The 25,619-nt window shown below is 33.3% G+C and overlaps 1 protein-coding gene across 4 annotated transcripts in view; it reads left to right on the top strand.

Moving 5' to 3' along the window:
- Window positions 1-25,619, top strand: part of RNF13 (ring finger protein 13) — a 115,890-nt gene that overhangs the window by 38,780 nt on the left and 51,491 nt on the right. For 3 of the 4 annotated variants that reach the window (XM_010970393.3, XM_010970392.3, XM_045506920.2), the window contains one exon: window positions 7,094-7,219. The exons of the other annotated variant lie outside the window; for it this stretch is intronic. In XM_010970393.3, coding sequence (XP_010968695.1) covers window positions 7,094-7,219 — 126 coding nt within the window. Of the gene's footprint in view, window positions 1-7,093; window positions 7,220-25,619 lie in introns of those variants that run through there. 4 annotated transcript variants of the gene reach the window in all.

Below are 25,619 nucleotides of genomic sequence, written 5' to 3'. Positions count from 1 at the left end.
ACAAGATATTGAATATAGTTCCCTGTGCTATACAATAGGTCTTTGTTGTTTATCTCTCTTATATATAGTAGTGTGTATCTGTTAAACCCAAACTCCTAATTTATCCCCCTCCACCTTTCTCCTATGTCTGTGATTCTGTTTCTGTTTTGTAAATAAGTTTACTGGTATCGTTTTTTAAGATCCCACATATAACTGATATCATGTGATATTTATTTGTTTTTCTCTGACTTACTTGACTTAGGATAATAATCTCTAGATCCAGCTATGTTGCTGCAAATGGCATTATTTCATTCTTTTCTATGGCTGAATAATATTCCATTATATATGTACATATATATATATATGTACATATATATATATATGTATATATGTATATATATCACATCTTCTTTATCCATTCATTCCATTCATTTGTCGATGGACGTTTAGGTTGCTTCCATGTCTTAGCTATTATAAATAGTGCTGCCATGAACATTGGAGTGCATGTATCTTTTCAAATTAAGAGTTTTCTCCAGGTATATGCCCAAGAGTAGGATTGCAGGATCATTTGGTAACTCTGTTTTTAGTTTTTTGAGGAACCTCTTACTATTCTTCATAGTGGTTGCACCAGTTTACATTCCCACCAACAGTACAGGGGAAGGTTCCCTTTTCTCCACACCCTCTCCAGCATTTATTGTTTGTAGATTTTTTGATAATGACCAATCTGACTGGTGATACCTTGTTATAGTTTTGATTTGCATTTTTAAAATAATTAGCTACATTGAACATCTTTCCATGTGCTTGCTGGTCTCTGTATTTCTTTGGAGAAATGTCTGTTTAGATCTTCTGCCTATTTTTTGATTGGGTTGTTTGTTTTTGTTTATTGTTTTAATTATTACTTTATATAATTTGTATTTATTAATGAACCTAAGAGAAGAAAAGAAGTATGTATTTCTAAAGTTGTTATATTAACCTTCCTATTTATCACTATGGTTCTCTTCATTTATTCCTATGGATTTGATATCCATCACCACCACAATCCGTCTCTAGAACTTTTTCATCTTTGCAGACTGAAACTCTGTACCCTTAAACAATAAGCCCTCATTTACCCTTCTTCCTACTTCTTAGCAGCCACCATTCTACTTTCTGTCTCTATGAATTTGGTTACTTTAAGGATCTCATATAAGTGGAATCATACAGTCCTTTTGTGTCGGGCTTATTTCAATTTGCATAATGTCTTCGAGTTCATCCATGTTGTGACATGTATTAGAATTTCTTTCCTTTTTAAGGCAAAATGATAAACCATTGTATGTGTATACAGTTGGCACTCCATATCTATGGGTTCTGCACCCACAGATTCAACCAACCATTGATCAAAAATATTTGAAAAAAGTTCCAGGAAGTTCCCCAAATCCAAACTTTAATTTACTACTTGTCAGCAACTGTTTACATTGTATTTAAACTATTTACATAGCATTTACATCGTATTAGGTATTGGTATAGGTATTAGGTATTGTAAGTAAATGAGAGATGATTTAAAGTATAGAAGGGGAAGGATATAGTTCAGTGGTAGAGTGTGTGCATAGCATGCACGAAGTCCTGGGTTCAATCCACAGTACCTCCATTAAAAAATAATAAACAAACAAACACACCTAATTACCTTCCCTGAAAAAAAAAGAAAAGAAAGAAAAGAAAGAAAATGGTATTATTCCCTGTAGTGACACAAAAATAAAGTATATGGCAGGATGTGTGTAGGTTATATGTAAATACTATGCCCTTTAATATAAGGGACTTGAGCATCAATGGATTTTGGTATCTACAGGGGATCCTGGAATCAAATACTGAGGGATGACTACCACATTTTGTTTATCCATTTAACTGCTGTTGAATACTTCTGGTGCTTCTATGTTTTGGCTATTGTGAATAATGCCACTATGATCATGGGTGTACAAATAATCTGTTCAAGCTCTTACTTTCATTTCTTTTGAGTATTTGTCCATAAGTGTAATTGCTAGACTATATGGTAATTCTATATTTAACTTCTTGAGGGATCATCATACTGTTTTTGGCAGAGTGGCTCCTGCATTTTATGTTCCCACCGGCACAAGGGTTCTAATTTCTCCACATTCTTGCTCACACTTATTTTCTGTTTTTTTGATTATAGTCATCCTAATGGGTGTGAAGTGGCATCTCATTATGGTTTTTATTTGCGTTTCCCTAATGATAAATGATGTTGAACACCTTTTCATGTGCTTATTGACCATTGCTTATCTTCTTTAGAGAAATGATTATTCATGTCCTATGTGCATTTTTAAATCAGGTTGCCTGTTTTTGTTTTTGTTGCTGTTCAGTTGTAGTTGTCTTGGTGTAGGTCCATTAGGGTTTATCTTGTTTGCAATCCTCTGTGTTTCCTATACTTGGATATCGGTTTTCTTTTTTAGGTTTGGGGCATTTTCAGCCATAATTTCTTCGAATACATTTTCGATCCCCTTCTCTCTCTCCTCCTTCTGCAACCCTTATTATGAGTTGGTTGGCATGCTTTATATTATCCTATAGATCTCATATGTTACTTTCATTTTTTTTAAAATTTGTCTTTCTGTCTGCTGTTCTGATTGGGTGATTTCCATCATTCTGTCTTCCAAATTACATATTCATTCTTCTGTGTCATTTAGTCAGCCCTTCATTGCTTCTAGGTTGGTTTTTATCTCAGAAATTGAATTGTTCGATTTTGATTAATTTGATTAATTCATCTTTATGGATTCTAGTTTCTTGTTACAGTGATCTGCATTTCTATCAGTAATCTGTCTTAATTCCTTTAGCATTTTTATTACCTGCTTTTTGAACTTGGGATCTAGTAGACTGGGGAAATCTGTTTCATTATTTATTCTTTCAGGGAATTTCTCTTGTTCTTCTAATTGGGAGTAGTTCCTCAGTGCTTTTTCATTTTACTTAATTTTCTCTGTCTCTGAATTTAGGAGAAATAGTTACCTTTAAAGGGATGTTTTTATGTGGAAGTGTCTCTGTGTAGACTGTGTGTGTCCAGTATTTTTGGTATGAGGGCTGGTTTTGTATGGATGGCAGCCATGTCTTTCCTCAGAGCGTGCTGACTGTTACTGTCTTATTAAGGGGTGTTATTGGCATTGTGTCTATAGCTTGTGCTGGATGTGAGGTGGGGCTTCCTCTTTACTCTGTGGCTGTTACCATCCTGTTGGGAGTGGGTCTTCTCCCCAGCTGTTGGAGTAGAAGCCCTGAGGGTTGGGTTTGATCAGGCTCCATTGCCCTTGAGTGCGTGTACAGGCAGTGGGTATTTTGTAACATTCTAGAAAGTTGTTGATATCAACGAATTAAGCTGTCTCACATTAGGAAAATGTTAGCTGATAAAGTCTGATTGATCAGTGTAACTCTTTTTGGTCCACGTTTGAATATAAAAATTATGATAGAAAGATTCCACTGACATCTTCATTATTTGAGGTGTTTGTATCAAATTTTGGAATCAGCCTTAAGTGCCTGTTAGACCAACACTTTGATTTGTTCATTTTTGTAGATATCTTTTTGTCTTGTTACCCGTTTTGTTCTTCACCTAGTTTTTTTGTCTTGTGGATCTTGTGAAGGCAGTATAGCATAGTGGTTAAGAACACAGGGTGTGGAGGCAGACTTCCTGGGATGGCATGTGTGCTGTGAATAACCTCAGGCAAGTTACCTAACCTTTTTGAGACTTAGTTTTCTCATCTTTAAAATAGGAATAACAATGGTGGTTACTTTGTAGGCTTATTGCAAAGATTAACTGAATTAGAACTTTTAAAGGGCACGGTGCCTGACGCACAGCCCTCAATGCCATGGCTCAGCAAATGTTAACTGCTTGCTGTTACTGCAGTTGTTAATTATTAATTAATAACTTCAGGTATTCACTAACTAAATAACTTGCCGCTTCTCTCCCTCTCTTCCTGCTTCTACTTTTGTACTCTTACAAAGGGAAAGCTGCACTGCTGCCTTGCCTTCAGCATTTTTGTTGACATTGTCGCTGCTTATAGTCTTCTTAATTTTACCGTGTATAATTTGCCATTCAGTGCAAACTGAAGAGAAGGAAAGTCTAAGGCTTTTTTCAGCCTAAAAGAATCTTTCAAACAAAACCACTTTATCAAATTATCTATCTCTTTACGACTTTATTAACCAGTGTAATTTGTCATCAAAAGTAATTTTGCCATAACATTTACTCTGAAACATCACAATTTCAAATGCTTCTGAAGCATTAAGGCAAAATTATATTCAGTATTTTTTTTATGTTTAGGTTATTTGAATATTCTAGTCAGAAAGTGGCAACACAAAGCACTTTAGAAAACTGCTTGGTGGCATTTACTGAAGCTTGATACTCCATGATCCAGCTTAATATATTATGGTTCTCCTTCTTTGTACATGCTTAATATCACGTACATGTGTTCCTGAAAAGACTAGTGTTGGAATGTTCATAGCAGCACTATTTCTAATAGTCCCTACTAGAAATTACTCAAGTGGTCATGAACAATAGAATAAATTTTGGTGTGTTCACACGTTGTAATACTATAGGGAAATGAAAATGAAGGCTCTACCAAGTATATCTCAACAGTATGGTTGCTGAATAGTAGAGATGGATCTCAAATACAATATGGAGAGAAAGAAGTCTAAAAGAGAACTTACTGTGTCTGTTTTTGTTGTGTCAATTATAAAATTAGGCAAAATCTAATCTAAGCTGTTAGAAGTCTTTATAGTAACATTGGGGGTGGGGTTGTGGAGTAGTGACTGGCAGAGAGGATGCAGGGAACTTCTGGAGTGCTGTCTGTTTCCTTATACAGGTGTGTTTAGTTTGGGAAAACTCATCAAGCTGAGAAGTTATATTTTGTGCACTTTGCTTTATGTATAATCATAAAAGCTGTTTAAAGAGTCAACATATTTATGTACAACAAACCTACTGCATTATTTATTTGGTGATATTGAGGTGCCAGTCTGCATGCACTAATTTTGTCCATCATCCTTGTTTAGTCATAAGAAAACTAAAACAACAAAGAAAAGAAAGGTGGACATCTGGTTTCTGAGTTTCCTAGACAGTGGTAATTTTCTTGGGTTTCCAACATATTGGCATAAAATAAGTGCCCCTGTCAGAAAAGAAGGTTGAGGAGGATCCTTTATTGCAGAACAAGGATCCTTTTCATAAAAAGGGATTGGCCCTGAAGGATGACACGAGGCATGTGGCTATGGCTTAAGGCAGCACTTTCTTGGCCACTCATATTTAAGGGCACAGAGTTCTGCCAAATTAATTGGGAAAGCCCACTACTCTGCCTCACAGACTTTGTGGATGAAACAAAGTAAATTTGCACTGCTTTAAGTGACTTACATCTGAGGAAAGGATGGGAATTAGTAAGCTATTTTGGCAAGTTATTCTTTTTAGAATAGTCCAAAGGAAATGTAATATTTAATAATTTAAGGCCTGTTTTATTTTTTAATGTCTTCAGTCAATTTCCATTAATGCAAATAGATTTTTTTTTACTTTTAACTTATGTGTATTTAATCTTTATAAGTTTTCTTACGTTTAAAATTTGCACATGCTTGTCATAACAGATTTATCAATACAGAAATGATTAAAAAGCCAAAACCTTTTTTTGGTTCCACTTGTAGACCCTTTTTGGTGTCTGTACATACCATAAATTTATTGATCCTAAGATGTATTTATTACTTCATAATAAAATTGGGATATGTCTCTTGGTTGCTGTCCTCCAGGTGGCAGTCATGATGGATATGGGAAATTTGGCCCAGCATAGCTGTTGATTTTGTCTTCACTTCAGTTGAACTTTTATGCCTTGTGGTAATACATGGGTTGAGTTTAGTTGCTGTTATAAGTCTCTTAAAAAGAACTGCACTATGTGATTTGACATTGGAGCAAAAAAGTTAATAAACGTGTGTGCAAAAGGAACAGAAAAGGCAGCAGGTGTAAATTTAATATGAGTGAAGCAACTCTTCCTTGTTTGAAGGATAACCACAGTTCTGTTTCTGTGCTTTATGGAATCAGTAAGAGGAGCTATTCTATGAGTAAATGAAGGTATGCTGCATTTTATTCTTGAACCATGTGCAAAAACATTCCCTATCACAAGCCAAGCAATGCAACTTAAAGCAGGAAAAATTGAGAAATCCTGTGGACTAGATGGTTGGTGTGGTCAATTCTCATGCCATACAGAGCTGTTGTTAAGGCACTGTGTCATAGTTTTAATTGCTCGTTTCTTCTTATAAATGAATTTAATAAATTTGATCATCTTTTTATGTATTTTTTCAGTGTTTTAATGTATTCAGATAGTCATTTGGTTTTTCTGTTTTAATCTATTAGTGTAACATTTTATATTAATACATTTTCTGTTGTCAAATCATCCTGTATTTCTGGGAAAGCATCTTACTATTTTCTTTTTAAATTAGTAGTTATCTTGTGGACATCTTTCCACAAGCTCTATTATTTTCTACTGTATGGCTCTATTATTCAACTTAGACCCTTTTTTGTGTCTGTACACACAAGAGTGATTCTTTTATTTTTCTGTTGTATGAATATACTTTAATTTTTTAAATGGTTGCCTTATTGATGCACATAATTTCCAGTTTTTGCTATTAAAAACAATGTAGCAGGGAATATCTTTCTTTATATACCTTTATATACTTGGGATAGTGTTTCCATAGGATAAATCCCTAGAAATGCTATGCATTTTCATTGCGTGATGAAATAAATTTAAAAATTAATTTTTAAAAAATATTTGCTTGGTTTAGGAATGTCAATCATTGTTGGAAAATATACCAACATGCTAACAGTGGTTATCTCTGGGGTGATGGGCTTATGTGTGTGTGGCTTTTTTTTTAACTTTAAGAGTTGAAAACAGAACTTACTTAAAAAAAAAAAAAATGAAATGCTTAGGAACCTAAGTACTACTTTAGAAATTGTGGGGTTGTAAGCAGTTGGAAGTTAGGATCTGTTGTAGTTGCCGGATAATTCATGTAGCATAATGCAAAAAACACATGGAACAAATTCAAAAGGTATTTGTAGAAGTAAGTTTAATTCATTTCTTCGAGTTTAACAGAGAAAAAACTGCTGATTCTTTTTCAGGGTTTTTTGATTAACTCAAAACCAGAGAATGCCTGTGAACCCATAGTGCCTCCACCAGTAAAAGACAATTCATCTGGCACTTTCATCGTGTTAATTAGAAGACTTGATTGTAATTTTGATATAAAGGTAATGTTTGCTTTTTTCACTTTTTTGTTACTGTTTGTTTAGTTAGCTGGCTTAAATTCTCCCGTTTCAGAAAGGCTTTAAGAAAGTTTACACCATTCATGCAGATTAAAAAATATAAAGGAGTGAGGACAAAAGTTAAACACAAGAAAGACAGGTTTGTGAGTTTACTTAATTCTTTTTTATTTGCTATAAAATTTACGCTAAACCTTTAGCAGCCAGTAGAAAGAAGATGACCCCATCAGTTTTATGATTCACAGTGTTAGTAAGATTGAAAATAAACATTGACTAAGATATCAGTAACTTTTGTTGGTTCTAAGAATTTTCAGGTTGTTGTTGGGCATCTTGAATTGTCGTTTATTAGTGGTCTCACTTGCTCTAATCCAGGGATGGAAATGTTAACCTTTAGTTTTATGCCTTCACCCTTCCAGTATAATTGCTACATCTGTATCTGTATCTGTGTTGATGTTGGGATTTCTCTTGTAATAAGCTGACTCTGTCACCTGTATAAAGTTTATCTTGATGGAGTGGGTTAAGCTGGCATTTCAAATAATAAAACTAAGTTTGCCATAGGACTTCCCTTACTATCATCAGTGCTGCTCTAGAGCTTTGGTTTTTTGATACTCTTAATACGGTCTTTACAAATTTGTCTCTGGATTGGCCTTGTCAGAAGAGCCAGATTGAAGCCTGTAAAAATAAGCCTTGATGTTACTTTTATTGGACTTTCTGAGATCCCAGTGTCTTGCATGTATCTTAGAGAACAGACTATAAGATACTATTTCATGTACTTTCCATAGCTTGATCTTAGATGATTTGTCTGTTTAGTAGGAAAGGCTGCCCTGACTCCTGCTGTGCCTGGATTTTTGTCTCTGCTCCATTCATTTCATGAAAGAAATGACAGCTCCATAATAAACTTATTAAAGGAATAAAATAATAACTGTAAAAGGGTTTGAAAATGTACAGCGCTTTGTAAATAACAGTTATGGTTACTATTGTGTATTAGTTCTAAATCTAAACTCTCAATTGCCTTTAATGGGAAATAAATCAGAGCTTGAAGTCAAATGTTGCAGATTTCCTGCTCTTCAGAGTTACGTCTTTTATAGTAGTTTGAATTTAAACCATTTTAAGATTTGATCCAGAACTAAACTATAGTAATTATAGATTTTTCCAACAAAAATGAAATATATTTGTAATATTTCATTAATTTCATGCCACTAAGAAATTAAAAGTAAACCAATTCTGCTGGTTTCAAGGTTAATTGCACTTTCAAGCTATATAGTTTTTGTCTCAGTCTAGTCTTTGATAACCAAAAGCTAGAATACCTCTTTTTTTTTTTTTTTTTCCAAATCATTTTCTTTTTTAGGTAGAGATGAGACGTGGTTCACTGCAAAATTTAGGGAAATACTGCCATTGAATATTTATTATTGAGGGTGAAAACCCAACTCAGGAATGAATAGGAGGGCTTGTTAGTCCTGTCCCTTTAGTGGATCCTCATTATGGGTCTGAGTACTTCTAATGGGGTTTCATGATTTAGCTATTACACCAGCTCATCACTTTCCTCTTCCTGACTTGAATTTTATGCTGTAGCCATACTACCTACTGAAGCCTCAACTTGCTGTATCTTTGTGCCTTTGCACTTACCGCCTTCTCTCTTCAAGTTCTTTTCTGAGATGATCTTATCACCTATATTTCTGACTGTTTCATCATTTAAGAGCTAACTGAGGATGTTACCTCTTCTGGAAGCCTTACTTTTCTTTCTACCCTCTCTCTGACAGAATGAATCATTCCAGCTCAATGTGCCACCCTTCCACTTTATAGCTACCTCCTTTATATCTCTTTATGACATTATTAAGAGTTTTATTTCATGTGTTTCATGTATATGCATGCTATGTTTAGGGTTCACATTTTAATTATTAAATATCTAATTTGTGTCATAGTGCATAGTAGGAGAGCAATAAAGGTTTGTTAAATCAAGCTATGTTATATAGTAAGCCTTCTACTTCTGTGTATAATGTATTCTGTAAAAACATGTACATGTAAAAATATGTTTAAAATGTTTAAATTGAAAATTCTCATCAGAAAGAATATTAGAAAATTTCTTACTGTAACTCACCATGTAGACATAGTCTTAATGGATAAGGCTCTAGTCTATACATGTTCTTTAACTTGGTTATTTTTATATCACAAATATACAATGGTATATCATAGCCATTTAATGCTAAAGATTCCTTACTCATGTTGCTTGTAATGATTTCTGCCTTAGTCTCAGTTGTGTTAAATTTACAAGACATTAGTTTACAAGGGAGACACGTTGGCTTCAATCAAGTTATGGAAACAGGCTGCATACATTTGAATCCCATATTTATCATTTATTAGCAATGTGGTCTTAGGCAAGTTGTTTTTTCTCTGTGTGCCTCAATTTCTTTATCTGTAAAATGGGAATTACAAATGTTCCCTACATCATAGGATTGTTACAAGGATCAAATGAAATAAATGTTAAATGCTTATCAAACAGTGCCTTGCCCACAATAAGTAGGCAGTAGGTGTCAGCCATTGATGTTTTATGCTTTTCACCATTGGTGTGAAATAGAATAAAGCTGAAGATGGCAAAGATGTGGACTATATTAGGCTGAGAAGTCCCACAATTTATCATTCGCAAGCTGGAGAACCAGGAAAGCCGGTGGTATAATTCATTTCAAATCTGAAGGCCTGAGAACAAGGGGAGCCAATGGTGTAAATCCTGGAGCCCAGAGGCCTAAGAACCAAGTGCTCTGATGTCTGAAGGGCAGGAGGAGGTGAATGTCAAGAAGAGAGAGAGGGAATTCGCCCTCTCTTCGGCTTTTGTTCTGTTTGGAACCTCAAGGAATTTGATGGTGCCCACCCACGTTGGTGAGGGTGGATCTTCTCTACTCAGTCTATGGAATCCAATGCCAGTAGCTTCCAAAAACCCCCCACACTCCCAAATTGCATTTTACCAGTTATCTGGGCATCTCTTAGCCCAGTCAAATTGACACATAAATTTAGTTCTGACCTTTCATAAACTAAATCATTGGCTGGTTAGTCACACTGAGATATAGTAACTCATGTCAATTGATGTGTAAAATTTCTAGTTTGGCTTCTAAAGGGCAGTTTAGTCATGCCAGTGTGTAATGTATAAAAAATAAGTTTCATAAATACACAAGGATAAGAATTATGGATCACCTATCAAGGTTGGATGAATGGATAGGGATAAATTCATCATAGTTACTGGAAAAACAACTGGAATATCATCCCAGAGGAAATTTCCTTTCTAAGGGTGGTCACTGGTGGACAGGCTATTAGGTTTTTTAGCTATAATCCTTAGATCAGAAACCTATGTCTGTATTTTCTGGGCTTCCAAATTGATGATTATGTATGGTTTTATATTAGGTATGTTGTAGAACCTAATCATTTATAATATATGTATGGTACTTCTTTTCTGAATTGCAAATAAATATCTTTTGTAGATAATCAGTAGTGGTTCATTCATGTATATGTGTAATTTTGTATGAATGCAGTGAGTTAAGAGAATAGTTAGAAAAATAGCTAATTTCCTTATTCCTGATGTAGCATCCTGGGATTGAGTACTGAGAAAAGCTTAATTAATACAGTATGCTACAGTTGAGAGTAGTTGCAAGGTTATTTTTTTGTCATGCCTCCTATCCAAAGTGACACCCAAATCTCAGAAAAAAGAGAGTTGGCTCTGTCTTACAGAGCGTTCCTTGGAGAAGGGAACCTTTTCCATTGTAGACATCATAAGAGAGAAGAAAATAAGTAAGTAAATAAATAAAATAGTATCAAGATATTACAAATGATTAAAGGTGGTGGGTATTTCAGGGTTTGCTTTTTATAATTCTTTAGATTTTTTAAAACATGAATATTATGCTACAATAAAAGAATCTAAGATTTCTCTTATTCTTCCTCAAAAGTAAATGATGAAGTGAAAGTTGTGTGTTACAATAAAGGAAACAGCAGATTTTCTGTATACAAACTATTCCAAGTGGTTTGTGACCCAGAGATAGCCAATAAGACAGCAGAAATGCAATTAACAATTTTTGGAGGGAAGGAAACTGAGTTGTTTGTAACATTTTAAAATAAAGAGAGCACTGTCTTAATTTTTTAATCTTTTATCAAGAAAAGCACACTTGAGCCTTTCAATCTGCCCTGGAGAGATGCAGCAAAAGCCATACCCAGAGTCAGTGTTTGGGTATGTGTACTATCCAGAAGGCCAGTAAGAAGAACTATTGATTACATGCCAGCTGCTTAATTAGAAAACAATCACTTTGACTCACACTGACAAAAACTGTATCCTCTGAAAAATACAGCTCTGTATAGGAAAAGCCAAACAACGTTATTTTGTTTATCTTTGTACAATGCTGTTCTTTACTGTGACAAAATATAATTGTTTGGAAATGTTAATTTTTTCTGAGTATTTGAAATTAAGAAAACATTGCTGGCTCTTTGGTGAAAAAATTAATGCTATATTAAATCTTTCAGTTAGAAAAAATGACTTTGTAGCATTCTAAGGCAGAGAGTTCTTAAAAGACTTGAATTGACATCCCAGTGGGGAATAACGTTTTAAAAAATTTTGTAAAATTACCTGGTTAGTTCAAGAACATTAAAATAGTCACTTAAAATAGAACTTTCAGAACCACACCAACTTCTGTGTTTATAGCCAAATAAAGATTAGTTTTCAGAAATCTGTCCTCTGTCATTGCAGTCCACTATATTTCTACCATATGGTTTTAATGCTAAATCAACAATTTCTTCAAATAGTCAATTTTCTTTATTTTAACTGAACTCTAGGGAAGCTTAGTAAACCGAAATGGTACAAGGCATGTACTTCTGCTAAATTTTGTTACCACTTTATGCTGTAGTGATTGTTTTAAAAATTGTAGCTGCAAGAGGCTGAAAGGACTTAGATTTTATTCCCTCCACAGTTTTTTGTGGGGTGTGAGGGGCATGATGGAGTTACATTTGGATTGTAGATGATAAGAAATATTTTGGTTCTTACTTTATGTTGGTGTATGACTTTTACAAAAGTTAGCTGGGATACAAAGCCCTGCTTTACCTGACTTCTGTCTGTCTCAAGTCTCGTCTGTACTTTGTCCTCTCGCCGTAACCTTCAGGAACTTACAAGGCCCCGTATATGTGAAGTGGTATCTCCCCCTCTATCTTGGTTTCTACCATGTCCTTTATCTGGAATATCTTCCCTCTGCTTGTCTGCCCAGCAAATCTGACTTTGTTTTTGGTCTAAGATTAAGTATCATTTATCTGAAACCTTTCCTGATTTTCTTCAAGGCAGAATAGATCACTTCTTTTTATGTATTTCTTATTTAATCCCATGCCAGTCTCTGTGAGGGAAAAGATAATGTTTTAGATTCCATAGCTTAAGTGCTTAATGCATTGTATGACACTGGTAAATTACTAATAAATATTTGCTGAATGAACTAATTCAGAAAATCCAAAGGGCTTACCATTAAATTTAACTAGATTAGGGAATAAACAACATTATTGGAACCTTCTATTGGCTTCATGTTCATTTCACTCAACGCTCTTGGAAGTATTTCTAAATCTAGGTAGTCATTTATCCCACATTTTTCTCTAGGTCCAAATATTTATGAGAATTTAAAAAATTAACATAAACATTTTTGGATTATTTAGATGACCTTATAATCATCATAAATAAATAATAAAAATTCTGGAGTGAAATTTCATCATCTTACAAAATAGTCCTCCATTTTTCCTTTCTAGGTTAGCTTTCATCATCCTCTCTCAAGATCTCCAGGCTGATACATTTTGTAGTAGTCTCAAAATTGCACTTTTATTTCAGTAGTATTAAGCTAGGGAATATGAACGTAAGTAGAAATTAAACTCTGTAATATCTCAAAGTCATCTAATATCATTATTTAAAATTTCCTACTCTTTTCTGTATTGCTACAAAGTAATTTGTAACATTTGTTATTAATCTATTTCAGAATCTCATATGCAAGATTCCAGTAAAGGAATGTGTTAAATGATACTCGGTGGAGAGAAATATTTCTACCCATATATGATTCAAACAGCGTTCTGCTACTAGTTTGTTAATTTATTAATTTATTCTTTTCTTCCACCCTTTGATAAAAATATCTGTATTTTAATAATTAGGTTTCTTTACATACAAATTTATTCAATATTAAAACAACAAAGCAAAGTTCTCTTCTTTTATGAGGAAAGTAATATTCAATGAAAGAACAAAGCTGAAAAATAGTAAATTACATGTACTTTACCTTAACCTAATGAAGCAATGTAATGCCAGTAACTTTATTTATATATCTCTTCCATACATATACTTTAAAAAAATTGAATTATAGTTGGTTTACAATGTTATATTAATTTCAGGTGTGCAACATAGTGATTCAATATTTTTATAGATTATTCGCCATTTAACATTATTACAAACAATGACTATTTCCCTGTGCTGTATAATATATCCTTGTTGTTTATCTATTTTATACATAGTAGTTTGTATCTCTTAATCCCATATCCCTATCTTGCCCCTCCCCTCTTTCCTCTCCCCGCTGGTAACCACTAGTTTGTTTTCTATACATGTGAGTCTGTTTTATGTTTTGCTACACACATTTGTTTTATTTTTTAGATTCCACATATAAGTGACAATATGGAGTATCTGTCTTTCTCTGACTTATTTCACTAAGCATAATTCTCTCTAGGTCCATCCATATTGTTGCAGATGGTAAAATTTCATTCTTTTCTGTGGCTGAGTAATATTTCATTGTATACCACATCTTCTTTAGCCATTCATCTATTGATGGACATTTAGGTTGCTTCCATACCTTGGCTATTGTAAATAATGCTGCTGTGAACACTGTGGTGCATGTATCTTTCTAAATTAGTGTTTTTGTTTTCCTCACCTTTATACCCAGGAGTGGAATTGCTAGATCCTATGGTAGTTCTGTTTTTAGGTTTTGAAGATCCTCCATGCTGTTTTACATAGTGGCTGTACCAATTTACATCCCCACCAACAGTGTCCAAGGGTTTCCTTTTTCTGTATCCTTACCAACATTTATTATTTGTAGACTGTTTGATGATAGCCATTCTGACAGGAGTAGTGATATCTCATTGTAGTTTTGATTTACATTTCTCTTACGATTAGTGATATTGAGCATCTTTTCATGTATGTGTTAACCATCTGTATCTCTTCTCTGCAAAAAATGTCTATTCAGGTCTTCTACCCATTTTTAATTGGGTTGTTTGTATTTTGATATTGAGTGGAATAAGCTGTTTATGTATTTTGGATATTAGCCCCTTATCAGTCATGTCATTTGCAAATATTTTCTTCGATTCATTGGGTGTCTCTTCGTTTTGTCAGTGATTTCCTTTGCTGTGCAGAAGCTTTTAAGTTTAATTCAGTTCCATTTGTTTATTTTTGCTTTTATTTCTTTTGCCTTAGGAGACCGATTCAAAAAAATATTTGTGCAATTTATGTCAAAGAGTGTTCTGCCTATGTTCTCTTATAGGAGTTTTATGGTTTCAGGTCTTACATTTAGGTGTCTAATCCATTTTGAGTTTATTTTTGTTTGTGGTGTGAGGGAATGTTCTAATCTCATTGTTTTACACGTAGCTGTCCAGTTTTCCCAGCACCACTTATTGAAGAGACTGTCTTATCTCTACTGTTTATTCTTGACTCCTTTGTTACAGATTCCACACAATTCTTTTATTTCAAAATTAGGGTATTCAGATTACTCAGATACACATTAAATGAAGAATGTCTAGTTAAGGAAGAAAGATGGAATCTAAAGAAAGAGGGAAAGATGGCTTATGTCATTGAACTGTTAATGAGAGTTAAAATGTCATTACGGTCTAGTACTGTCATTAGGGTCTAGTACTGTTTTCCGTGGAGTAGCTCTCCCCAGTGTGGCGGGTAGTGACCCTAAAATATCGTACAGGAAAGAATGATGTGGGAAAGGGATTTAATCTTGGCAGGATTACTTGCTGCAGTTTTGGATCTTATTTCAACAATTGTTTATTTCCTACTGTCCTGTAGTATTCCCAGAAATTTTTATTCTATAGATAGAATTAATAGTTTTTACATTCACATCTGAAACTTCTACTGTTGTTCCATTCTCATTTGCTTTGCTTTGGTCACTTGAGAAAGAGATTTTAGTTTTTAATTTCTTCCTTCTTCTTCAGTTAATAGAAGATCATAACTAAGTTTTGAGAACTATCTCTATTCTCTAAGTCCCCCATTAATTTCTTTACTTCATTTCTTTTCTTTGTAGAGAAAATAGCTTTTTTATCCTGTGTTAGAAATTCAGGTTGGGGAAAAATGGGTAGTTTGTGCCCAGGCTGATGACTGAATTACTGTTGCTTTGTCTTGGCAATTCTGAAGGAAAAGAAAATCAGTTTTCTAGAGAATTTTTTTTCAGTTGGCATTTGGAAAGATTTAGAAGCAGAGTTATGCCACATTTTCTGCAGAGGATCCACAGAGGTCCCATACAGTTTGGTAAGTAAAATGAAGCTCCAGTTCTTAGGTTGCTGGAAGTGCCAAAACCCAGTAGAGAGCCCGGAGTGGGTAGTGGAAGAGGTCAGGCTCCAAAACCACCCAGGGTCTGTGTTATGCTGTTTTCTTTTTTTCTGACTTTTTTCCTTTCTGTATTTTAAAACACATCATACACAGAAAAAGTATTTGTATGTACAATTTAAATAGTAAAATAAGTATCTGAGTACTCATTACTCAGCTTAAGAGAGACCTGTTACTTACTAATGTTAATTAGTTAATGTTATTAATTAACTTAACTAGACTTCATTAAAGACTTTGTTAGGTAAATTCTTTGTCTTTTATATTTAATTCATCTCCAGATCATATTAAACTAGTATTAATATCTTATTTTCAGGAAGGAGCTTCCTCTTTGGAATATTTTTGCAGTAATTTCGAATGTTTTAATAAAATGATGTTAAGTATACCACAAAGTGTTTGCTTATTAAAGCTGCTCATTTTCTGTCTTGTGTTTGAAAAAGCTTGTGATGGGAAAGATTCTTGCTGAGGTCAGAGCAAATTCCAGCCAGCAGTAGTATTCGTTTCCTGTTTCTTTATTGTGGATTACTTTTTGCTCCATACTATTTTTTTTTTTCCTTCTCATTTGATTCCAGCCTAAAAAGCCCCATGGGTATATCTTTTCTCACTTCAGCTTCCTGGTAGTAGGACTTAACGTTTTATGCAGTTCTGTGTGCTGAGCTTATAGTTTAGTGCCTGCAACACCAAAATGAAGAGGCAGTAAAGAGAGGAATGTAGTCAGAGATCTGTCACTGGGTGGCGCTGAGCATCAAAATTCTCACTGTAATAGCTCTATCAGTTATTTTGCAAGTGCAGTGTGAGTCCCTGGCATTATTTGGAAATTCCTAGTAGGTTGATAGCAAGTTTATATTGTCCTTTTGTTGCACACAAATTTCTTCCAAAAAGCTTTATTAACAGTGGTGTGTGGGTTAAAATGGAACTTCTGCTGAGTTAGGATGAGAAATAATTAAGATTTGATGGGACTATGAATCCTATTAGTATCCAAAAAATATGAACTTAGGTCAGAGCCTTCATTTTAATATGCACTTTAATATACATAGGTAACTAGAGAGTATTTTATGGATACGTTTGTTAACTTTAAATTGCAATTCTCAAAATTAAATACTTACATAGTTTTTAACTAATGTGGTTTAACTGATATAGTTCATTATATAAAAGTAAAAGGTTTTTTTTTAAAGAAAAGCATCCTTAAACTAATAGCAAGCATCAGAAATAGCTGTGCTTAAAGATTTATTTTTAATCTTTAGTACTAATCATGTACTGAACACCAGATGTAATATTAAAACTTCATTTGAAACAACTGCATTCACATACAAGTTAATGACTTTGATTTTGTGATGGCATGTTACAGAATAATACTGTTGCAATGAGTGGAAATGCACAAATCTCTTTTCTGATTGCAGACAACCTACAGAACATTAAAAACTCACCATATGAATGAGTTTCAAACTTTTTTGACTTCAACCCACGCTAAGAAATTTATTTTTACTCATGCCCCAATACATATACAACACACAGCCTATAATAAGGTCTTATGAAATAGTATTTACCTGTATTAGCTAAAATACTCTGATATATGAAATTTCCTTTTATTAAAAAAAAAGTTCACCCCGGTCCACTAAGTTATCTTTACCTACAATTTGCACTACCCTCAGTATTTAAAAATTGCTTTCCCATATACAAAGATTGACTTTAAAATGCTGCCACTGGGACATAACATAAAATCTTTAATTAAGGGTTAAAGTTCCAAGGGTTCTGGCTTTTTCTGCTCTACTTGAATATCGCTCTTCATCCAAACACAGATTTTACCAGCCTTACCAAAATCTAATGAAACAAATTCAACTTTATCTCTAAGTCTAAATACTAAACAAACATATACATTTGTAATATGCCATTTATCAAAAGGGCAGCGGTCTCAGAACATAACCTAAAACAAGAGAAGGAAACATGCCATTGTACCACCATAATAAATGTCACAAAACTTCAGCTTTAGAGCCATATACTCTTCCTGACAGTTTTTCTTGGAACTTTTATGTACTTAACTTTTTTTTTTAAGAATAGAATTCTTATCAAGTGTACTTCTTTATTTCACTACTACAGAAAAGAATATAAGGGTGGAGCGAGGCTGTAATGACCACTAAAGGTAGTAAGCACAGAGAGAAGGGAAGTGACATTTGACACTTAACATTAAGGAGAAAACCCATCTAGGGTCCAGTGAAGCACGTTCATGATGATCCCCATGTCACTAGAAAAGGTCACATTATGTTTGGTGTCTTCCTTGAAACAGCTGGGGAAATGCAAAATATTTTAGAAAAATTTTTATCCACAATGACTGAAGTAAAATTTTTGGCATGTTTTTAAGGGGGAACTAAGCAACAAATAAAAGGCAATTTCATTTTTGTAGCATATATCATGCTGGATAGGGCTGGATAGATAATTATCTTACTTGTGATTTAGTTTAATTAAACAAGTATTTTTGTGAGAGAGATTCTTCTAGGCTTGAGATACATACCAATAAACAACATAGTTCTTTCCTTAACAAACAACGTCTGGCATTCAGAATGCTCTAAATGTTATTTTATCTGATCTCTGTTTTTCAAGGTAATATCAGGCTTAGTTTTCTAATAATGTTTTTACCAAGAACCATAAAAACATTATCTTTTGTTAATTTTTCAGGTAATACTTTAAAATACAAAATATCACAAATTTAGATTTCTAGTGTTGTGATTTCCATTTATCTTTAAAGCAGCAGGATTTTGGTTTTATCTTTTTTGAGAACATGGTTAGATTAGTTCACATTTATGTCCTTTATTAATGAACTATAGCAGTTGAAAATTACTCTATTTACAGTTAATTATTGTGATATTGCCTTGATTTAAATGTATCAGGTTGTCAAAGTACTCAGATGGGTATTAGAAAAATAATGCCCTTAAGACAAAAGCTTGTAGTTTATATCATAATTGCCTAAACTGTTTTGGAATAGCCTGGTCTTTTGTGCCTCATTACTCTCTCTCTCTCACACAGCAGTGTTCTCCTACATGTTCACAAAGTACAGTTACCACACTCAGGAAATTTACTATTGATAAGTACTATATCTAATAATACAGAGTATTTATATATATATTTTATATATATATATTTAAAATATATATGTGATATATATATAAATATATATATATATATATATTTTTTTTTAGAAAGTATATTCTATCTAATTATTAGAATAGGTGTTTAAATTTTCTGATTGTCCTCAGAATGTCCTTCTGCCGGAAAGCAGATTGAGAGCAAAAAGAAAATAAATCACATGATTAAAGGGAGTTCAAGAAAGTTTAGTCATTCTTTTCCTAGTGGTTAAGCACTCAAAATACATCTTCAGATAGATGTAATTTTTACATTTATAGATAAACCAGGATAGTTAAATTTCCCTGATATTCAGTATGTCTTCTTCTACTTCTGTTCTTACTACTTTACTTGTTTAAGTAAATAAAACTATAACTTGTCACTGAAATTTTCCTCTAAATCATATATTTTTTATTCTGCATGAATTACAATCTGAAATATTTCAATATAATATTCTCTTTCAGCTTCCCAATTAAAATCAATCACCTTTTTACACTTGTAATAAAAATGTGGAAATAATGATCTAAACTTAAGGTTGTATTCTCATTAAAATTGGAGGAGAAAGTATTTAAAATGGCTTCTATTCTAAATCAAACTTCTTTTGCCTATCACCTAAAGATGGATGTTCTTTGACACAACATTGTAAAATGTTGACATTGACTATAACTCAATAAAAAAAGTTAAAAGAAAAAGATGGGTATCCTCTGAAACTGTGGACATCTACAGGAGATGCATGTATGGTGTTCATGGAATATCATCCGTCTGTCTGAAGTAATTCTCGTTTCAAGCTTGCCTTTCACTACTGTTCAAACGTTACAAATTATTCTCCATGCATGGAAAAAATAGCACTATAATTCAGATAAAGTCTTTAGAACTTGAAACACATTTTACATTAAAAATGTTCTTGTTCCAAGTGTACTCATTTTACATGAGCAGACAGACTGATAAAATAATTAAATTCTTTTCAAGGTTTTTTTCCATCAAGGAAAGTCACCTCTTGGATTTTTACCTTTCTTGCAGGTGTATAACCTAGAAAAATACACAGGTCTGCTTATTTGTAGTGTCTTCTTCCAGGGGAAAAGCAAAGTCCACTTAATTCAGTTCATGTATAGATGTTAAAGGGGATTGAAGACTCTACGATATGTAAAAATGTGAATGAATTATGTTTTATTAGAGGCTTATTTAATTATTTTTAACAACCAGGTGGCTATATTTATTCCAAATATTTGTTGAGTGAATAAATGAATTAATGTGCTGAAAATCTGTAAATTTTAATCTCAAGTCCTGATACTTTAAATTCTACCTACCTAGAATATCTGTGTGTAGAAACCTTGCTACCTCTCAAATTTAGTGTGCTCAGAACCGTTCCTTCTTCTTCCTTATGATAATAAGCTTCATTTGTCAGCTTTCCCATTTTTGGTTAAGGATATTCCCTGAGTTTCTTAGAATCAAAAACTGATTATGAAAAGGAATAAAAAATAATGGTCTTTCACTTCATTGCCATCATCTTGCCTTGTCATAACAACTTTCAGATTTTCAGTATGTCCTCTACATGTCAGTCTAAGTATTTGCAGATTGTTCTAAAGGATTTCTTTAGCCATGTCAACCCCTCATTCAAGTGCCTTGGCAGAGGCGATCCCACGTCTACTTTTCTGAATGGCCTTCAAGGTATGGCACTACCTGTCCCTTTTTTCCCCTCTCCTCACCTCTGTCTCCAACAGCAACTATAAAAACCAGTAGCAGTGATAATAACTAGCTTTATTTAATGTGTGCCAGGCAGTACCTAAGTTCTATTTTAAGTGCTTTACATATAACAAATCATTTAATCCTCAGGATAATGTTAAAAATTGAATGTATTATCATGCCCATTTTATAGAAACTAAGTTATTTGCCTGAGTTTATACAGCTTGTATATGACAGAATCTGAATCCAAGTAATCTCCTTCCAAGAGTATACTTTTATCTCCTCTGCTTTTCTTCCTTTCAGTACCACTCTTCTTTACTTAGTAAGGTCATTTAAAAATTTTTTGTTTTGTTTTGTTTTGTTTTTAATATGCCTTGTTAGGTCCTGCCTTTTGTCTTGTTATTTCTCCATTCCTCTCATGTGAGAAATTTCCCCTCAACTCTTTCCACTGTTAGCCCAAATTTCCTCTTTTTGTTAAAGTGTAATCCACGTCCAATAAAATCTGCTGTATTTCAGCCTAGAGCTTTTTCCCTCTCTAAGTTTCTTTAAACTCCATCACACTATTTTAGTACTTTGCTTCTTGGCTTATACTCTGTTTTGTATGTAAGTTTTATTTTGCCCATAAGATTTTGAGATTAATGTTGTCTAAGTCTTGATGCTTTCTCAGTTCAGTTTCTCTTCCCAGACATTTGCAAAATGTTAAGTAAGGTTAATAATCCTGTTTCTCATCTCCATTCATTGGGAAACCCCAGGCCTCTCTATCTAATCAGATAAAGTTGTGTTCAAATCTCAGCTCTGCCTAAATGTGACCTTATGGGGCAGTTTCGTTTACTCATCTTTCCTCGTTTCTAAAATATAGAAAAGAATATCTATATTGTAGAGATGTGTTAGGTATTAGAGATAATATACGTAAAGCAATGGCACATAGAGGCTTCTTTTACTCATGCATATAGCCTTTGGTCTGGAGCCTTGTTATGTATGCTTTATCAACAGTTCCCCCACAGCTCCTCATGCCTGTGTGTCCCTTAAAAGATCTCTACTCATGATCATCTTGACAGTGCAATTAATTCTTTCTTCTTCCAAGGCCTGTTTTATTAGTGTCAGTACTAATAATTTGTCTAATCTGGAAATAAGATGAGCTACTGTGTCATTTCCAGGGTTCCTTTTAGAACCTGTCTTACTGAAGTCTCTTCCCTTAGCAGTCTGCTGTCTTCTGGTATATTGGCTATCTATAAGCCAGCAGTCCCATACTTCCTTAAAACTCTTGGTAAGGTGCAACCTGATCTATATAATTGAGTTGCTGCTAATATGTTGATTCAATATAAACTATTTTTGATACCACAATTTGGGCCAATAGCTCTGATCAGTTTCCTTTAAAGGGCAGATTGGCAATATACAGCTCGGAAGACTTTTTCATGTAATTTTCAGCTTTGATGGCTCTTTTGGAATTTAGGTTTGGTTACTGAGCATGCTTTTTATTTATGAACCTTTGAGTTTGTTGCCTCCATGTGACAACATGTGTTTGAAATTGCATTTTATGAATGTGAAACCAGGCACATGCTTACTGAATGATTTAGGTCTTATTTCTGCCTCGTGTGTTTTTGACAATACCAGCTGCTGCTTAGTTAAAGATGTAATTTAATTTGACTGACATAGTTCATAAACACAGATATACTGTCCTTGTTTGTATTCATAAGCCTGTTGGTCCATATGTTAATGTTTCTTGATTTAATTTCATTAGTTTATTTTAAAAATCAATAAAAACAACAACAAAAACCTTGGGAAAGCCTTGTTTCATTTTTTGAAAACATTTCTCTTTTTTTGGAACTCACATTTGTGATTACAGAATTCCTTCCATTTTTAGTGGTTTTCTTTTTTTTTTAATTTTTTTAACTTTTTTTATTGATTTATAATCATTTTACAATGTTGTGTCCAATTCTAGTGTAGAGCACAATTTTTCAGTTATACATGAACATATATATATTCATTGTCACATGTGACAATTAGTGGTTTTCTAATTTAGAAATTTTATTATTAGAGAACAGCTTTTGGTATTGATATAATTTTGTATTGTGTTAATGGAACCAATTGCATTTTGGATGTATAAGAAAGTTTTCCTCAGTTCCTTGGTGCAGTTTTAAGAATCTAATGACCAGTATAGTTACACATATAGTAGATTGTTGTAAACCCATTAATTTATATTGATGATTCTTAATTTGCACTTCAGAAAGCCTCTTGTAAAACTGATGATTATTTTGTCCCTTCTTACCAGGAAAGTTCACACATAGACAGCTGTCAGAGATTTAAGAACCCCAGGAAGGCTTGTTCTGTAAATGAGGTAGTACATGTATGCACAAGTATAATATAAGGCAGTATGTAAAATATTTAAGAAAAATATAACAAATTGATATAAAAACTCAAAGCAGGAAGCAGTTATACTGCACTTGGGGCATCATGTGCAACAGGGCATGGGACAGGGCAGATTTCACGGAGATAATGGAATCTGAAGGCCAGATTAGGCGTTCAGAAGACGAGGCCTGTTCCAAGCAGAGGTGATAGTGTGAGCAAGAAGAGACCAGAGAGCACCTGACCTGTTTGGATCTCCTTGAGGAAAATGATTGTTTCTGATCTGCCTTGAGTTCTGCATTGTGCCCAACACACAGTACCTTACTTGTTACGTAAATTCAGCAAATGCTTATTGAATTGAACCACATTTCTGATACTTTATCATAGTTCCTGAGACTACCTTTCTCTGTATCCTAGAATGTATCTGCTCACAAATATATATTTTACAGTGAAGCAGTTAAATCATGTAATTTCAATGACTGTGTATTAGTTGGCTTTAAAAAGAAGTGTAAAACTTAAGTTTTATATTAGCAAAGAACAGCTTTTGACATAAATTATGTATTTCTTAAATTGTATCTCAGGGAACAGTTGTGTTTCGGATTTGTGAAAGAAACATTTCTTAGTTACTTGGTTAGCTTTTTGGGAACAGTTAAATGGTCATTAAAGCATCAGATAAACTGGTAGAAACTCCAGCCAAGTTTACTTTTGTTTAAATAAAAGCTAAGTGAATTCTATACTGCTATGATAATATAATGACTATATGATGACTATGTATGATTATATAATGACTGTATAATATAATGACTATATAATAATATAAAACTTAAGAAATTTTTTTCCCTCTCCTTGGAAGGCAGTAAAATCTATGGGGAAGAAGCTGTGGGGGCTAGCATTTTCTCAATTTTAATTAGATAAGAAAATCTACCTAAAATAAAACATGCACACATAGGCAAAAAATAGTAAACTTACTTTTTTGATTATTGACGTTTACTTGCATGACTGCAAAACGTTCCTAGTAATAGTTTTGTTTGCTGGTTGATTTTCTTGCTACTATTCCCAACATTAAAGCAGTAGGTCCTATGTTGGTGAACTATTTATGCCATTTTAATTGATTTTTTAAAAAACTCTGCCTAATTTTATCTCTTGTGTTTATAATGTTATAATGTGAGCTATTATTTTAAGCACACATTTTATATATTTTCTCATTCAAGTAATATTTAATGAGTGCTTACTCTGTGTCAGGCTATTTCATAGGGGCTATAGAACCTGTAAAGATGAACAAAATATTAATTCTTTGAGGTACTGCAGATTCAGAGTTTTGTGGTAATAGGATAAAATTATTCTGATTGATTCACATTATTGTCTCTCAGAATTCCACCTTGCATTGTGGGGTATGGTAGTTTCAGAGAAGGCAGGGGTAATGTAGAAGAGAATTTTACTCTTGCCAGATGGGATTGGTTGCATGAGCCTCATTTCTCTTACCTAGTATTCAAATCTAGAGCCTACAGAATACTTGGGCATTCATTTTTCTCAAAAACTCAACTCTTAAGCTTTCCTTCACTCTTTGAGTTTGATTCAGGTCTTATCTTTATTGAATTATAGTAGAATTTTGAATCATTATATGCTAATAACTAAAACAGAACTAATATTAGACCTTCTGGAAATTCTTTTAAAAATTAATTTTAGAAGTATTATAAAGAGGCACTTTGAGAGACACCATTATGTACTGATTATGAGGTAATATATTTCAAGAATTTCTTACCATATTAAGTATTTAAAACTATATGTATAGTTTTAAAGTATTCAGAAGTATTTCAAGTGTTCAAAACTATATTATATATATATGTATATATTTTTTGAGTATCCAGTTTTCATTTTATTTAACAAGTATACAAATAATGATCTGATTTTTTATTTTTCCCAAATGGTCCAATGATGGTATAAAAAGGAGGTTAGGTCTGGGTTTATTTTTATTTAAAACAGATTATTGTTTTAAAAGTGAGGTGTGGTAACATGTTTGGATACTTTTCAAATCTTTTATGTAAGAAAATTCTGCCACACATCTAGCCATATTCTTATGGTGTGAAGCTTACTAATTTGGAGACTAGCTTTAAGAAAGATTGTATGGCTAGATAGAACCGAAATAAACAACTTCAGGCTAGAGGTATTTTTAATTCTTTCAAAGCCTTAGAAAGGAATTTTAAAGAAAATGGTCGATGATGAAGCTAATAATAAGAATAACTTTTATTTGACTCATTTTTATGCATTAGGCATGGTATTAAGCATTTAAAATTACATTACATATGAGAAAAATATTGTCATTCTCATTTTAAAGTTGGGAAGCTGAGGATTAAGGAAGAAAGAGTTTGCCCAAGTTTATCTCACTAATAAGTAGTGGAGGTAGAGTTGAGTTTTCAAGGGCTGATGACTCTTGAGCCTGATCACAAATCTCTACCTCTCTAGAGCTAGACAGGTTTATTGCTTTGGATCCTTTTAGTATGGTAGTTTGTATGTCTTTCCTTTATTTGCTTCTCATTTCACTTAATGCCATGAAGGAAATCAAGAAGCTATCTAAAGAAGTCCTTGATAATCAATTGTAAATCATTGATTATGTTTCGGGAACACACTTAAGATCTGTTTATATATATATACGCATGCATA

The sequence above is a fragment of the Camelus bactrianus genome, chromosome 1, assembly GCF_048773025.1.
Source record: "Camelus bactrianus isolate YW-2024 breed Bactrian camel chromosome 1, ASM4877302v1, whole genome shotgun sequence".
Lineage (NCBI taxonomy): Eukaryota > Metazoa > Chordata > Mammalia > Artiodactyla > Camelidae > Camelus > Camelus bactrianus.
The sequence above is the reverse complement of the archived record's forward strand: the minus strand, read 5'-3'. Positions and strand labels throughout refer to the sequence as shown.